The sequence below is a fragment of the Rhea pennata genome, chromosome 1 (assembly GCF_028389875.1).
Source record: "Rhea pennata isolate bPtePen1 chromosome 1, bPtePen1.pri, whole genome shotgun sequence".
Classification (NCBI taxonomy): Eukaryota; Metazoa; Chordata; class Aves; order Rheiformes; family Rheidae; genus Rhea; species Rhea pennata.
In genome coordinates this window covers 85470991-85487904 of record NC_084663.1, presented here as the reverse complement: position 1 = coordinate 85487904, position 16914 = coordinate 85470991, and the positions used below count along the sequence as shown (strand labels likewise).

Below are 16914 nucleotides of genomic sequence, written 5' to 3'. Positions count from 1 at the left end.
ACTGGAATGCATCGAGCTCTGCCTAGGGGTGGAGGAGGAAGCAGTCGAGAGCTTATGGGTAAAGATCAAAGGGCAGGCTAACAGGGGGGACACTGTTGTGGGTGTCTACTACAGGCCACCTGACCAGGAAGAGAAAGTCAATGAGGCCTTCTACAGACAGCTGGAAGTAGCCTCACGATCACAGGCCCTGGTGCTCATGGGAAGACTTCAATCACCTTGGCATCTGCTGGAGGGACTACACAGCAAGGCACAATCAGTCCAGGAGGCTCCTGCAGAGCATTGATGATAACTTCCTGTCACAAATGGTGGAGCAGCCTACGAGAAAGGGTGTCCTGCTGGACCTTGTCTTTACCAATAGAGAGTTAGAGATGTGAAGGTTGGGAGCAGTCTTGGATGCAGTGACCACTAGATGGTGGAGTTCAGGATTGTGCAGGAAAGAAGCAAGACAATAAGCAAGATTGCAACCCTGGACTTCAGGAGAGCAGACTTTGGGCTCTTCGGAGACCTACCTGGAGGAATCTCATGAGTTAAGGCCCTAGAGGGAAAGGGGGTCCGTGAGAGCTGGCTAATATTCAAACATCACTTCCTGCAAGCTCAAGAGTGGTGCATCCCTATGAGTAAGAAGTCCAGCAAAGGTGGCAGGAGACCTGCGTGGGCGAGCAAGGAGCTCTTGGCCAAATTCAGACAGAAGAAGAAAGTACACAGCATGTGGAAGAAGGGACAGACTATTGGGAGAATTATAGGAATGCAGTCAGAGTATGTAGAGATGCTGTGAGGAAGGCTAAGGCCCATTTGGAATTGAGTCTTGCAAGGGACGTCAAGGACAATAGGAAGGGCTTCTTCAAATACATCAGCAGCAAGAGGAAGGCTGGGGAAAATGTCGGCCCACTACTGAATGGGGCGGGGGTCCTGGTGACAAGGGATACAGAGAAGACAGAGTTACTGAACGCCTTCTTTGCTTCAGTCTTTATTGCTAAGGGCAGCCCTCAAGAATCCCAGAGCCTGGAGACAACGGAGAAAGTCTGGAGAAAGGAAGACTTTCCCTTGTTTGAAGAGGATCAGGTTAGAGATCTTCTGGGCAAGCTTCACATCCAGAAATCCATGGGCCGGATGGGAAGCACCAACAGGTACTGAGGGAGCTGGCAGATGTTGTTGCCAGGCCACTCTCCATCATCTTTGAAAGGTCAGGGTTACCAGGAGAGATGCCTGAGGACTGGAAGAAACCTAATGTCACTCCAGTCTTCCAAAAGGGCAAAAAGGGGGACTCAGGGAACTACAGGCCAGTCAGCCCCACCTCCATCCCCGGAAAGGTGATGGAACAGCTCATTCCGCATGTCATCACCGAGCATATGGAGGAAAGGGAGGAGATCGTGCTTCATCAATCTGATAGCCTTCTATGATAGAATGACGGGCTGGGTAGATGAGGGGAGAGCAGTGGATTTTGTCTCCCTTAACTTCAGCAAGGCTTTTGACACTGGATCCCAGAACATTCTCCTCGATAAGCTCAGGAAGTGTGGGCTAGATGAGTGGACAGTGAGGTGGGTTGAGAACTGGCTGAATGGCAGAGCCCCAAGGGTTGTCCTCAGTGGTGTGGGGTCTAGTTGGAGGCCTGTGGCTAGTGTAGTTCCCCAGGGCTCAGTACTGGGTCCCGACCTGTTCAACTTATTCGTCAATGACCTGGACGAAGGGACAGAGTGCCTCCTCAGCAAGTTTGCTGATGATACCAAGCTGGGAGGAATGCCTGATACACCAGAGGGCTGTGCTGCCGTTCAGAGAGACCTGGACAGGCGGGAGAGCTGGGCGGAGAGGAACCTCATGAGGTTCAACCAGGGCAAGTGCAGAATCCTGCACGTAGGGAAAAATAACCCTAGGCACCAGTACAAACTGGGGGCTGACCTGCTGGAGAGCAGCTCTGCAGAGAAGGACCTGGGAGTGCTGGTGGATGACAAGTTGACTATGTGCCAGCAATGTGCCCTTGTGGTCAAGAAAGCCAACGGTATCCTGGGGTCCATTAGGAAGAGTGTTGCCAGCAGGTCGAGGGAGGTGATCCTGCTCCTCTACTCAGCCCTGGGGAGGCCTCATCTCGAGTGCTGCGTCCAGTTCTGGGCTCCCCAGTACAAGAGAGCATGGAGCTACTGCAGAGAGTCCAGTGTAGGGCTACAAAGATGATCAGAGGCAGGAGCATGTGCCCTATGAGGAACGGCTGTGAGAGCTGGGCCTGTTTAGCCTGGGGAAGAGAAGACTGAGGGGGATCTTATCAATGTCTATAGGAACCTGAAGGGAGGGTGTCAAGGGGATGGGGACAAACTTTTCAGTAGTGCCATGCAACAGGACAAGAGGCAATGGGCAAAAACTGGACGACAGCAACTTCCACCAGCATGTGAGGAGGAATTTCTTCACTGTGAGAGTGAGAGAGCACTGGACCAGGTTGCCCAGAGAGCTTATGGAGTCTTCTTCTCTGGAGATACTCAAAGCCCGCCTGGGCGCAACCCTGTCTAACATGCCCTAGGTGACCCTGCTTGAGCAGGGGGGTTGGACTAGACGATCTCTGGAGGTCCCTTCCAACCTTACTGATTCTATTATTCTATGATTCTAAACAAAAGCCTCTTGTAGGCTGTAATTTGTACCTTCTAATTACACATAATTTCCTTATAACTAACCACCACAGTTGAAAAACTTCCTCTAATGGATCCTTCCAATTGTGTACTCTCTCTCTCTCTCTGTATATATATATGGATATGTATATATAAATAAAAGAAAATTGAGCTATTTGGATCATCTTTCTGCTCAAGTAATTTGATTTTGGTCCTGTGATTCATATAAGTCCTCTAGCTACTAGAAATGCATCCATTCCATGCCATACATTAAATAGTATTCTAAAAAACAATTTCATATAATGAGTGCAGGTTTAGTTTCACTGCAGACTGAATCTTTACTCACTATCACTGCAACCACCTGCACTTAGATTTTTTCCAAAGATTGACAGTGCTTCAGCTGAGGCTGCATCTTTGCAGGATTTCTGCAAACTATAATACAGTTACACTAAATAAGTATCAAAAGTCTTTCAAAGTCATGTAGAACTGATCCCTTCTTTCACAGACAGTAGTTTCCTACTGTTTTACCCCTTTCCTCTTTGGAGTTTCAAGGCAGTATTTAAAGCCCATATTCCAAATGACTTGCTCCACTTTTTTCACAGTTCGACTAGAGTGGAAACATCACTGTACAACTCCATGTCCCTCTAGCTACTCTAAGTTCCTCTAGAAACACATGATATTGTAGGACATTTCTGATGCAAAAGAAGAAGTATTATTTGGGGAGGCGTACATACCAAACTGACCATCCATTGAAGAGTCCTTGCAAGAAGCTGGCAGCATAAGATGAGATGGCAAATTCAACAAAAGGCAAGTATAAATGGCACATATCACTGAGGAAGTAAATCCAGCACCAAGTCTGGATACCCACAGAAAAACTACTTCTGTTGACAGGAAAGGGCTAAGCAAATTGGTGATCTAAATCTGAAGGATGTTTCAAATAAATTAAGACTGCTTCTCTGGACTAACTCTGAAGTCAAGCTCCATGTATACTGATCTAGAGAAGACCTGAATTGGCCAAGAAGCCTTCTAGTAAGAGAAAGAAAAAAAAGAAACTTGCCATTTCAGCTATTTCTAAATTAAAACAATGAGCAGGATAAAAAGGCACACACATTTTAATAATTCTTAAAGCATAAACAAATGAAAAACACCTACCAAATTTAATTCCCTTTGTAAGCCTCCAGCACAATGAACTCCATGACTTTCAGACTACTGTGCTTTAATAATGTTATTTTGCATGACTTCAATCACTTTATGAAAAAGGAATTTAAGGTAACATATAGACAACCATTAACTATATCTTGTAATTTTTCACTGAGGGTTAACCAGAATGTTTGTAATTCTCAATATCCCAGGCATAGTCTTAATTGAATGTACTACACGCTAACTTTAGAATTGCTCCTGCACTTGAAACCAGGTTTTACGTTACATTTATTCTTTTTTTAAAAAAAGTCCTGAATTGTAGTGGAGCAATCTTTTCATTGCTAAGAGATCCTGGTGATGGCACAGATACCTGTGATAGCATAGATGCCTATCAAAACTGAGGAAGCACCAGAAGTACATTATACCCAAAATTATATCTTTGTAAGCAACATACAGAGCAGTTTGTTCTAATCAATTGTCTTAAGCTTGAAAAAGACAGTCATGACATTAGATTGGCTGTTCAGGTTTGGCCATATTTTGGCCTAATACCAATGCTGGGTGATATAAAGCTGATTCTACTTCCACGAGGACCATTTTATACAAAATGCCGTGCGCTCCAGGGCAGAAAGCATTTTACAGGTCTCATGGCAGTAGCATTATCATGGTTGTTTCTTACCCTCCCAGTCTCACAGATTCCTGTGGCATGCTCCCTGACCAATGATCAGGCTTTTCTTTTCTCTTGTTACCAGTGGTTCCAACAGTACTAGAAAAGGACCCAAGCCATTAGAGCATATTAGTTCTAGGCTCAGCTCTTGCACCCTATGGCATCTCCCTTTTAAGGAGGGTGAAACTTAGCAGAGAAGTGGAACCACATTACCACTGGCTAGTTACAACTTTTGCCCATTTTGCAGACGAAGCTCAAAAGACTTTCTCTTGTCACAGCTTCAGCTAAGCTCTGAATAGAGTTTCTAACCATGTTCTTAAAATCAAGAAGTGTTCCCTCCATCTTCAGTCTGCAGCACTAGGTTTGAGAAGAGGAGGCTGTTAGTACGTGTTCTCTGTGAGAAATGATTTAACTTTCTAGATCTGTCACCTTTTGGCAAATACCAAATACTAACACAGAGATTCAACAAGGAATGGGCTGCCTAAGTAGTGGAGCAAAAAAGTCGCTCACCTTGGCAGGCTCGTTCATTATCAACAGGCTGGTGGCCAGCCTTGCAGGTGCATCGTCCAATGGCCACCATCCACTCGCCTTCTCCATTGCAGTGCAACCGAATACCTGAAGACCCAGCTGTACTTTCCTCTTCAGCATTTGCTACACATGTCCCTACTGACTCCACCAGGGAGGTCCTCTCCCCTCCAGCAAATGTTTCAGGGAAGGAGGCAAATCCTTTCACCACAGCTGGGCACTTGTAGAAGAAGACCTGAACCGCCACAAGGGACATGCAGGCTCCTGAGTCCTGGAAGGCCAGGTAGAAGCCACGTTGGGTGAGTGGCCCAAAGCTACGGACTTTAACATTCATCTTTACCACCTTCCCAGTGCTGTCCACCTGGGAAAAGCTTTCATCAGCTGCAATAGTATCCACCTTGGTCCAAGGGCCCTCGTGCCACTCTGGCAAGTCCTGAGAGGCTATGTCAGCCTCTGCCTGGTGGTAGTAGAGTGTGAAAGTCTCCTTGCAGGAAGAGGCCACAGTACGCATGCTGGCACAGTCTCTCACTGAGAAACGGAGGCGGACATGTACTCGGTGCGCCCCATGCCGCTCAATGAAGTGAGTACGCAACCAGTTATTCTGACCTGGTTCAGCCACATTACAGACTTCAAAGGTTCGGATCAGGCGCTTCTTGTCATCGAGGACACTTACCTCATCCCACTATAATGGACATATGGGAGGAAAAAAAGAAGAATAATAAAAACAGGGATTGAGTGTTTGACTGTGCCAAAAATACAGGACAGGCCTTCTTCTTCCCTTTAAAGGAAAAGTTTCCACATCTATGACAGGACTTGAGCCCACTGTTGGCACATGCAGTACAGCAGTTTAGACAAAATAAAGTATGATGTTGAAAGGAAGGGCTGTTAAAGGCTATAAGGAGGTCTGTTTCCATGTAAATCTATCATACGGTGTTGAGGATCTTAATGTCAGAAGTTCACATCTTCCCCCCTCCTTCCCATACTTCCTATCTCCAGAGGCAAGACAAAAAAAAAAAAGAGATAGAAATGAAAAACTATCCTCTGAACAAAACATTACAGCAGAAGTCCCTCCTATCCAGCTGTACCACAGTTAGGCTGTATATGGGAGCGCTGGAGATCTCATGAGTACTGCTGAAGGAAGAGGGGGAAGAAAGAGAGTAAAGAGGAGACAATAGCCTCCTCTCTTAACAATCTGTTTTTGCACAACGCACAGTGTTCAGATTGTTGAGATGCACAGAAAACATAAACCATGCCTCATTGGCTCCAGTCTCTCCTTTTTAATTGGCTACATACTTGTCTTCCCACCAGAGGTGAGGGCAAAAAGAGGACAAGGAAAATGCTTACCCCATCAGGAGGGTGGGTGGTCCAGCCGATCTCTGAGGTTTCTCCGGTGGTATCCAGAAGTATTTCTGTTTACATTAAAAATAATTAAATAAAAAGAGCATTTTGTGCTTTTCCAAGTCATGGTAAAATTTTATCTGTCCCTCACAGGACTCTCTGGAGAAAACAAAACAAAACAAAACAAAAACCCCACTTCTCTTGTGGAGGGCTTCCACACACCCAGAATATACATTCATGTTTTGAGATCAAGTATGACAGACTACATCTATAGTAGTAGATTAAGCAGGGCCAAGACAGGGTCTTGGGTACTGGCACATGATCATGCTATGCCATAGCTAGCAAGTTGCTGGCATTATTTTGTCAGGACAAACAATTTTGCAGGTAGTGTGTAGCTAAACTCACACCATGGGCCAGAGTTATCATAATGAGCAGTACAAGTGAGGACACCCTCTTTTTGGAAAGAGTGGGACAGAAAGATAACTTATATGGGTATGTGCCAGGCTATGCCATTCCCCATAAGGCCTTACTTGCCCATTTTATTTACTAGTATAAATACGGACACAAGGTCAGGACACCTTTGTTTCTCCTTTGTTTCTAGCTCTGTAACCAAATGTCTGTGGGACTTTAGGATGACGACTCAGCTAATCCTCTAGTGGATTCACTTTACTCTGGGGCTGAGCATTAGGCTGCACATTTATATTCCAGTCTCAGCTTTATCAGAAATTAATTATTAAATAGCCTTTTGTATTATACTGCTCAGGAATAAAGCACACACAGAACCTTACAGGCCTACCTTATTCCCACAACTAGTCTGCATTTCCCTTGTAAATGAATCTGCCACTGGAGATAAGCACCAGACTGACTACTGCAATATAGAACAGGTTGTGGCATAGCAAGCTATACACATAGTATTCTCCACAGGGAACATCAGCTCTGAGAACACCCTAGAAGGTACTGGTATGCAAGTATGCAAGTGTTTATATGTATGTTTATAGGCAGGACACAGGAAAAAATGATCTAGGTGTTTACATGTGCTGATATATACTGTACATGTCAAACTTTTTTTTCCCCTTAATTTTGGAAAACCAATCTCCTTTTGTTTGCTTCTTTCAATTTTCCTGTTTCTATCCTGTTGCTTTGTGTACAAAAGGAAAGGGAAAAGGAAAAGGAAAAACCACCAACAATTCTTGCAATTCTCCTTAAGGATGTGATGATGTGATTGCCCCATCTTTTATGCAGATATTCTACATTAGTAGTTGCTATTTTCAGATCACTAGATTGCTGATTCCACTGTCCTGATCAGCACTCCTTGGATTCAATCTACATTAAGCAACATAAAGAACAGGCCAGATTCATCCTAAAACAGGGATGGAGTCGCGTTTATCTATGCCTCAGGCTTCCTCAAAGTCCCAGAACTGATGTTTTGTGTATTCCTACAGGAGATCATATATTTCTTAGGCTTTTCTGAGGAGCAGTTGCAGCAAGCTGCCACAGTTCCCAGCTTCAACAGAAGGGTAAAATATCTGGCTTGCCAGAACTAGAAAGATCTACTGCTTACTGCTTAACCAACCCCCTTTATAGAATTACCTAGCAGACCTCAAGGAATACTGAGCAGCTCTGCTACCCTACCCTTCTCAAGGGTAACCTGGCTCACATGGCTCCTCTGAGATACGAATGACTGGGAAAGGTTTACGAACCTTCTCGAGGCATGATCCTTCCCCAGGCTGTCCCTGAAGCAGGGGAACTTTGCATTCTCCCATGCACACTGCTGTTAGGACTGCACAGTCAGGGCTAGGGGGCTGGACTCTGTCATGTCAGTACTTTGCCACTAGCTTCTCAGATACAGCTTTGGTATGTTGGAATTTACAGCTGAATTTACTAGCCTGGAAGAAAAATGGACTATACTCTTTCAGTCTTGCTCAGAATCAAGGATATGGAGATTAGATCAGACTCAAGATTAGGACTGTCCTAGAGATAACATCTTACCAGGTGACCTCAGAGCATCAGCCAAGCAATATTTCACCATGGCTTAAAGCTGAGGAGTAGTCAGGATATCTGAGCAATCTGGAGGCTTTAAATAGATGAAATGATGAAAATTCTTCCTTGACTCTTGTTTTAATCTTACATTTTGGAACAATGAGATTCCATTTTCTTAAGACTGCTATTTTGGTTCAGACCAGAAAAAAATAGCTGATGAGAGATTCTCCCCTATTTTGCTTCCTAAATTCTTCTACAATATCTCATACAACAGTGAGTCAAAGAGATTATTTACACTCTATCTTAAGCACATTCAAAATCGACTACACTCTTATTTCACAATGAACCTGTTCTTTCAAACCAAAGAGGGATAAAAAAAATGCTGAAGGCTTATGTTGGTACCGCACTGTGGTCATGTCGTGAACCAGTCTCTTGATTGCCCTGTACTATGATGTCAGCTAGAGAAAAGTTGAAAGTTACCACTGTAAGACCAGGCTGTCCAGGACAGACATGTTAATAATTTTCAGATCTTGGATACACCACACATTCAGCAAGACACTTTTGTGCCTGTGTTACAGGCAGGATGTTTCCCTGGGTACAATATGATGACAATTTGCCCAAGGATGACTGATCTTGGGATAACATCTATGAAGGCAGAGATAGCCTACCAGCTTTCTGGATTGAGGAAAACTTGTCCTCAGCATCAGCCCATATTTCAGTGGAGCAGTATAAGGGGGAAACATACAACCCAGGTCTAAGCAAACTACAGCCACCGAGGAGAAAGTTGATCCTGAGAAGACAAAGAAACAATTCCTTTATCTGTGGGATTAGAAGATTGCTGATAACAATCACCAAATCACTGTAAGGGAGGCTTGGAGATCATCTGGTCCAACAACCCCCTAAAAGCAAGGTCAAATTACAGTTGGTTGGTCAAATCCTTGCCTATTTGAATTTTGAATATCTGCAAGTATATATGAACATTGGAAGATAGGGTCTTTGCAAGGGGCACAAGGGTCAACGGTAACTTTCAGAGAGTTTGCTTTGCTATGCAGCTGAATGCCCTGAGCAGCAAAACCCTCTGGCTTAGAAAAGGGTCTTAAAATAACTGAAATGTTACTGGGCCTACGCTGCCTTGTACAACCATGCCTTGTGCATGCACAAGGGGGAAGACTGAGCCTGCCCCCTTAGATAAAACATTCTCTGAGCTTGTGTGATAATATTGTTAGGGGTTGCTGAATCCAGAAGCCTGACAGAAGCAAGGCTGCTGCTGCTCCATACCCCTAGCTCCAACCAATAGTGAGGCTGAGTGTGTATTTGCAACAGGCACACATACAAACACACATATACAATACATATATAAACAGTCAGCCACAGCCACACAGATCAGCACGGACAAAAACACTCACCAGTCATGCAAACACAAAGAACATCAACGGCCTCATCACATTTTCCTCTCTGGCTGATCAGGATGTAGGTCCGTTAGTAGGAAATACATATATATTTATACACAACGTGGATCCCTCCAGTAACTGGTCTTAGACTCTCAGTATGTCCAGTAGCTGGACCTTGAATTGTTTTGCTTCCAGTTGCAGAGAGATACACATATACAAATGCATTTCTCAATCAAATTCTAGACCTTACAGTCTGGTCTTGACTTCCTGGCACCCTCAGTGGCTGACTCCTCCAACTGCCTCAGTAACAGAGACACTTGCATATAAACAGGTCTCTCAGCTGACCCCCAGGATGTCAGTTTCCTTACTAGCTGGCTTGAACCTCCTAGTTCCTCCAATAGCCAGCTCATAGATCCTCTGGTCTCCACCTAGCTTCCCAAGCCACTTACCCTGCTCACTAACTTACTCCGACTTGATACTCACTAGTAATCACACACTGACATATGCACTCTCACTCGCTCCAGTTGCTGGCACTACAGACACACAGGCCCTGCATCCCTTGGTCCAACTCCCATTGCTGGCACCTGATCTTCATCCACTCTTGTCTCCCCAGTTGCTGGCACCACAGACACATAAGCCCCTATGACTTGTGGTCTGACTCCAGTGCCTGGCACTCAGACTACCATGCACACACATAACACAGAGCACCTTCACCCAGAAGGTTGGAAAATGGCTAAGAAATGAAGTTTAATAATACAGGACAGACTACACTGATCAGGCACAAGGAATTGCCAGACAAGCATACTGACCAGCAACCTGGTTACAAGCTATCGGCCCCTTTTATCCTCTTATCCTCCTATTTTCCTACCTTTGTTCCTCCCCAAACCACCCTGATCTCTCCCTTTCCCCACATATGGTTTGTCCCCTAAACAATCCATAGTAAGTTTTGTACAGTCTGAAAAAGCTCTTCCTCGAATCCCTTAGTAAATTCTGTAACCCTCTTGGTAGTAACCCCCCTCAGTCTGAAAGGTGCTCCAGAGAGAATTTCCCATTGACTCATCTTTATGAGTTTCATCCCCAGAAAATGGGACCAACCACTGTCCTGTGATAGACTTGGGAGAATCCAGGTCAGGGTGCTCATTTCTTTAACTCCATTATTCAGGTTCCCATGCCTGTCATTGGTCCTTTGTGCTCCTTTGAGTGCATAGAGACAAGCACATAACCCACCAAATAAAACTATATAAATGTGGGCTACCACTTGGAGACAGAATACAGAGAAACCTTTAGGAAGCCTTAAATACACTAGAATTCTCCCTAAACACACTAGAATTCTCCCAAAACTAAACAGTAGTGTGGTGAAATAAATAAATATATCAATAGCTAGTGACATATGCAGTTGTAATAAGTATTTTATTCTTCAAGAATGAATGAATTAAACAAGTAAAAAGCAAGCCAAAGTAGCTGTGTATAGTTCAAAGTCTCCACTTGTTCATACTCTATATAAAGATTGCTGTTTAATTATGTAACAAAAATGTCTTTTTATAGTTCAGCTATGATCTAACATGACAAAACAAGCCCAAGTTATAAAATATGCCTCCTTATGTAAGGGAACATATACAAACCCAGTTCACATGAGACAAATTAATCTAATTTAAAATAAAAGATGAATCTTCTTTAAAATATTGCTAAGTCATTCCTGTAATGAACATTCCTGCATCAGTTCTGTATTCACATGCAATTAACAAGAAAGCAATTTGGAGGCAATGGGACATGTATTTAGTGCATTCCATGAGGTATAATTTCTAACTACTTGCTATGTCAGAGCAAAATGCTGACACTGTCAGAATATCAAAGTTGTCATCAGCATGGAGAAATTATCACACTCCAATCAGGAGTTATATATCTGTCAAAGACAGTAATGTCAGCCAACTAATTGAGGATATGGAATGGAACAGTTATTTGCAATGTAGCAGAGCTTTCAAGCTTCATGAATTACTATCCATTTTCCTCTGTGCCTTCCCTATTCTTGTGTTAAAACTCTTAGGAAACTGATAGGATTTAAATGCTGCATTAATTCTTTTAAAACCTTCAGGAAATGCTGAATTAAGGCAGGAGAATCAGGAAATAATAAGTTTTTATATTAAATGTTTAGTTTCAACTTTGCATATATAACCTAAATAAATGATTATATACAACTTTCCTAGTGATACCATATATTTTCTGTCCCTGCTTAAGGGCTTCATTGTGCAAACACTCACTATTGAGTCTAAAACTTATCTTCTGTGTAATTCTATTACTGTCAAACTGGTTGCTTCTGATGACCATATGATGTGATTTTTAAAGCTTAAGTTTTTTTGCTTTTCTTTTCCTTTATAAACAGTAAAAATGTCAGTTTGGGTCTGTCTGGGTTTTACTGAAGCATATAGTCCCAGATATTGCATACTATAAGAATGTAAAACTTAACTGAGAAGCTCTTCCTTTTCTCTGAAGCTTTAATTAGCTTTGAATATAAACAGTTTTAGTAGCATCCTGACTATTGCTCTCTATTCTATTCATCTATTCTCTATTCATCTATTGCTCTCCAAACAGTGAAAGCTATCCTGCAGCTCTTGAACAGTTTCATTATTGAGCTATGACATATACCTGGAAACAGTGATGTCCTAGCACAAGAACTAACAAGTAAACTATTATGGGGGGAAAAAAAAATCAAGTTTAGCTGCTGAGCTGGACATCTGGGATAACCTGGGCTTCCCTCCCCTTCCAAACAAGTTGTCCATCCAGCTCTGTCCCATCCATCTCCACCTGTCTGCTCCTGGAGATTACTCTACTCTGGGCTCCCCAAACATGTTGAAAAGATTCTGGCATGCAGGGTATTTCCTGTGTTTTTCAAAAACAGGAAACAGAAAATGTATCCTTTACCTAGCATGTAGCTCAAAAATAATAGCCCCTCCCCCGAAATTAAAACCTTAAAAACACTTGAAGAAAGTCATAATCTTGGGCAATGCAGTTTTAGTGAGAGTGCTGTGCGATATTGTTTCCTGTTATAAAGCCAAAGTAACCAGGTTACAAATGTGTTCTGTTTCCCAGAACAGCTTTATTTCATTCTTCCCATGCAGGCTTTTCTCTATTCTAAAAATCGTACCTGGAAAATTTTGTATAACATGCTCATTCCTAGTGAAATCAGTGCGTGCAAACACTGGATCTCTATCAAAACAGTTGAGCCTGATGATTGTTTTTAAGCATAAAAAAATCCCCCTAAATTCTAGAGTTCATTTTAAATTGCCACGAGAACTTCCTTACTTCTGAGTCTCCCACGTCTTGTAAAAGGGTACTGTCTTTACCCCACCTTAAAAGCACTCTGCATAGAAAATATTTTCTGTCTTTATAATGCATATAAATATGCTTTGCAGATTTTGGCTATTCCCTCCCACCATACCTCCTTTCATTTTTTAACCATTTACATGAAGGTTTGTTTTATCAGTATTTTATCTAGTTCTTTTTTCACTACTAGAAAATAATAAAAAGAAATATTCAATTTGAGAGAAAAAGTGATTTACATTTAGCCTGTTCAAATCAAATTCAAATGCCTCAGGAACACTTGCAAGCAAAATTACCCTGACTGACTTTTCCCATTGAGTCAAACCTCTTCAGTCAGAGGTAAGAGTTATATTAGAGGCACTACCTAAGGCTTCTAAGAAACCTCCCAGAAAACAAAGATCAAACTTGATATTCCTTATATTTTTTTCAACTTAAATCTGAAATTTGAAGTTTCAAAACTCTGTTGTACAGAATCATGATTCAACAAAACTGCCATTGGCCTATTTTCTCCCTTACAGGCAAGTCTGTAATAAACCTAAACTTTCCACAAAATTATCATCAGACTTCTTTTCCTTCTAATGTAGAATTTTTCCTTGCCTTTCCTTGCCTTGACCCAGCAAAAATGCGTATCTCTGAAATGCAAATTAGATTTGGAGTGCTATCTTTGGACCATGCAGTACCGTCGTAGTGCAAGGATCTGACCTCCCAACCCAAACCAGCGGCTCACCAGCACTTGTACCTTTTGATTTGTAGGCAGAATTTCATTTTCCCACTCTAGTTCAAGTGACTCAAGCACATGATCTATGAAGTTGTATCATGTAGCATTCTCTAAATTCTTTCATCACTACAAACTTAAAGGAGTGATCAATGAATTCTGAAAACGTGAGTTTCTACAGGAATTGAGTTATTTTGTAGTTGGAGAGCATGGACATTTTCCCTCCTTTCTCTGTCTCGTTTCTCCATCAGTTACACTGAGGCATAAAAACATTTGCAGTATTTTGTAAAACCATTAAAAATTTTGCCATAAATACAGCTGCAGAGATTTAAGAATTTCAATTACACTCTTGCATGCTACAATCCCAATGAAATGACATGAACTAAAACGCAGAAAGAAAAAAATATGTAACACTTGCTTGTCCTCTGTTAAGCGAAGGTGTTACACTGGTATTTACTTTCAGCAATTTTCATGAACCCAGGAAACCTAGGGCCCAAAGACACCACAAGAAACCTCTTCCTCCATGGTAAATCCTGAATAGTAAGGTCTAGTGACACAGCCTCAGATCCCAGCGCAGGGACTTGTTTCCTTTCCCTTCTTGGAGCTTTTATTGTATTTCAGAGGAAACACATAATAAATACATAACAAATCTCTTTCCATTGACCGTCTTCTCTCCAACACTCCCCTCCATATCCCACCACACACACACTATTCTCTTCCTATTTAAGATAAAGGATGTTTTAACAGTAGTCCTTCCTCTTAATTACTGAAAATTAATTACTTAATTAAAAGTTATTTTTCATTCCCAATCTCTATCCTCTTTTTCTTCATATCTCCCCACTCCTACTGCTCTCCTTTCCCTCCCTCCAGATCTTTCCTTCTCTGACTCCCTCTGGTTTCTCCCCTTTCCTCCTCTCCTTTTTTTGAAAGCTTTCATGTGTGAGAGATGAGCATTCATCACAAAGCAGTGCAGTTCAGTAAGCACATGTGGCTTCAAGGATATCTCTTGGAACAAACAAAAGGGTTGTTTACAATATGTCTACCGTTCTCTGATGCTCTCCCGTATCTCCCCTCTCACTACTCCTGCACTCATCACCCTCCATCCTACCACTTGTCCTCCCTTCTCCCCTTTTCTTGGCCTCTCTTCTTTCCTGTCCATCTTTTCTCTACTTTGTCTTCATTATTCTCTCCTTTCTCTCGTCTGACTCAGCACAAACTGCCTCCTCTGGTTCATGCAAAGCATTCCTTCATATGGGAATTTATACAGGACAAGTGGTTCAAACGGGAGAGTCAAAAGTTCCTGATTTCAGCCCACTGGATACAGCTGTGTAGAACAGCATAAACCTTCAGGGACTGCTTCACAAAGCGAACATGGTACAAAAACAGGAACACAAGTATCAAAATATATGCAAAGCATAAAGAAGCACCTTATTGTCAGAAGCAAAGATTTATTTTCCAAGACTGTCTCACTTCTGAGATATCCAGTATAAATGCTTATTAATGCAATAAGTTCTTCATATAAGGGGTTGTTTGTCTCCCTAGAAACAATACTGTATCTTTCATATCTCATGAGACAGCGAACAACCATTAAACAGTCATTTCCTAAAGCCCATGTAGACTAGGATAAGTATACTAGAGAATAAGTCGTTTTCTCTACAGAAGATGTTTGGAAAGTTAACACATTATATAAAATCTGCTCTTACCTTCCAGTGAGGTGACTAGATGAAAGAAGCAGATCATCCACAGGCAACCCATCCCCGCAACTCTTCTTGCACTGATGGCAGCATTAGAATCCATGAAGGTTATCTGTAGATTCCACCATCTCCAAAACACACACCCCACGCCCTTCAATTGTTCACAGGCTGCTTGGGGTGTTTCAATCCCTTCCCAAGTCAAAGCAGAGAGGTCTTCACACAAAAGTGCTAGTTAAGGCAGAAGATAGAAGCAGAAATCAGGTCACAGTAATATAGAATTGGCTGTTTTTATACAGCTGCCCCATCATTTACAACTTCTAAGCTACAGGTAAAGAGAGAGCAGCACAGATTCAGTATGAATCATACTAGCACTATCCTACATGCCTTACATTGGCCCTCGGTCCCAGTTGTTTTATACACTGCCAGCAAATACAGAAACATCCATGGTATCATAGGCAGTGGGGTTCCCCAAGTCAATGTTAAACTGTCTCACAGTATAAGCTGTATTCTTACTGAATGGCTTAAGTCCTGAGCCTTTGAAGCTTCAGCAAAGTCCCTCAGAAGGTTTCCATTCCAAATCCCTCGTAGGCTTTCCAAACTCTGTCTCTCATAATTGTACTTTGCCTGTTCAGGACTCTTCAGTGCAGTATTCATGCCAGAAGAGTTCTTGCCATTCATAGCAATACATATCTGCACTGCTGACATACTTCACTCTACAAATAACTGCATTTCAAATGTAGGCATTCAGCACCACAAATATCTGGCCTTACAACATTCTCAAAGCTGGACAACATTATTTCAATAAATAGGCTTACAAATGAGGAAGCAGATTACAGATGAGTATTTTTCAAGGCAGTCTGTATCAGAGGCAGGAAAAGAAACCAAGTCTAAATTTATTATCTTAAGCAAAAAAACAAACAGCAAACAAAACAACAACAAAACAAAACAAACAAAAAAACAAAACCCCCACTGTTAAGAACCTGACATCAAAGCTTGGCTTCACAGTCCTTGGAGGAGCATGAAGCTTAATCCAGCACTGAACTGAATCAACCCAGTACAATAATTTTACTAAGTAAGGTATTTCTATGCCCACCTACCCAGTTAACAGCCTACCAGAGAAATATTATGGTAGTATGTAGGTTATGTGAAAAACAGTATGTTTTGTTTCTTTAGGTAATCTTTGTGCAGAGCACTATAAACACTTCAGGGATGCCAGTCAAGTGTAGTTAATGAGAAAGACAAATGTCTCAGGCAAGACAGAGGAGAAATGACTTAACTCTGCTGACATAAGAGAGGGAAGAGTTGTAATTAAAATGAGCAGCTTCACTGCAGTGGCCTTGCTGTCTCTCCTCTACTACCTCTAATGAAAACCTAGAACACCAAGTACAAATGAACCAACAGCACCTCAAACATCAGAAAATGATAAACTAAAAGGACATCAGAAAGAAGCAAAAACTTTGATTCAGTGAAATTATTTACGACGAGAGAGAAAAATAAAATCAGTCAAGTGTGACCGAGGAAAAAGAAAGATTAAATGAAAGAATTGGAGGTAATA

General features: G+C 42.1%; 1 protein-coding gene across 1 annotated transcript in view; it reads right to left on the bottom strand.

The window, feature by feature from the left end:
• EPHB6 (EPH receptor B6) overlaps positions 1-16914 on the bottom strand; it is a 75125-nt gene that overhangs the window by 43184 nt on the left and 15027 nt on the right. The window contains exons 2-4 of the mRNA XM_062593836.1: positions 15369-15587; positions 6268-6332; positions 4909-5605 (exon numbers count right to left, since the gene is read on the bottom strand). Of these exons, the coding sequence (XP_062449820.1) occupies positions 4909-5605; positions 6268-6332; positions 15369-15462 (856 nt within the window). The 5' untranslated portion in view covers positions 15463-15587. The remainder of the gene's footprint in view (positions 1-4908; positions 5606-6267; positions 6333-15368; positions 15588-16914) is intronic.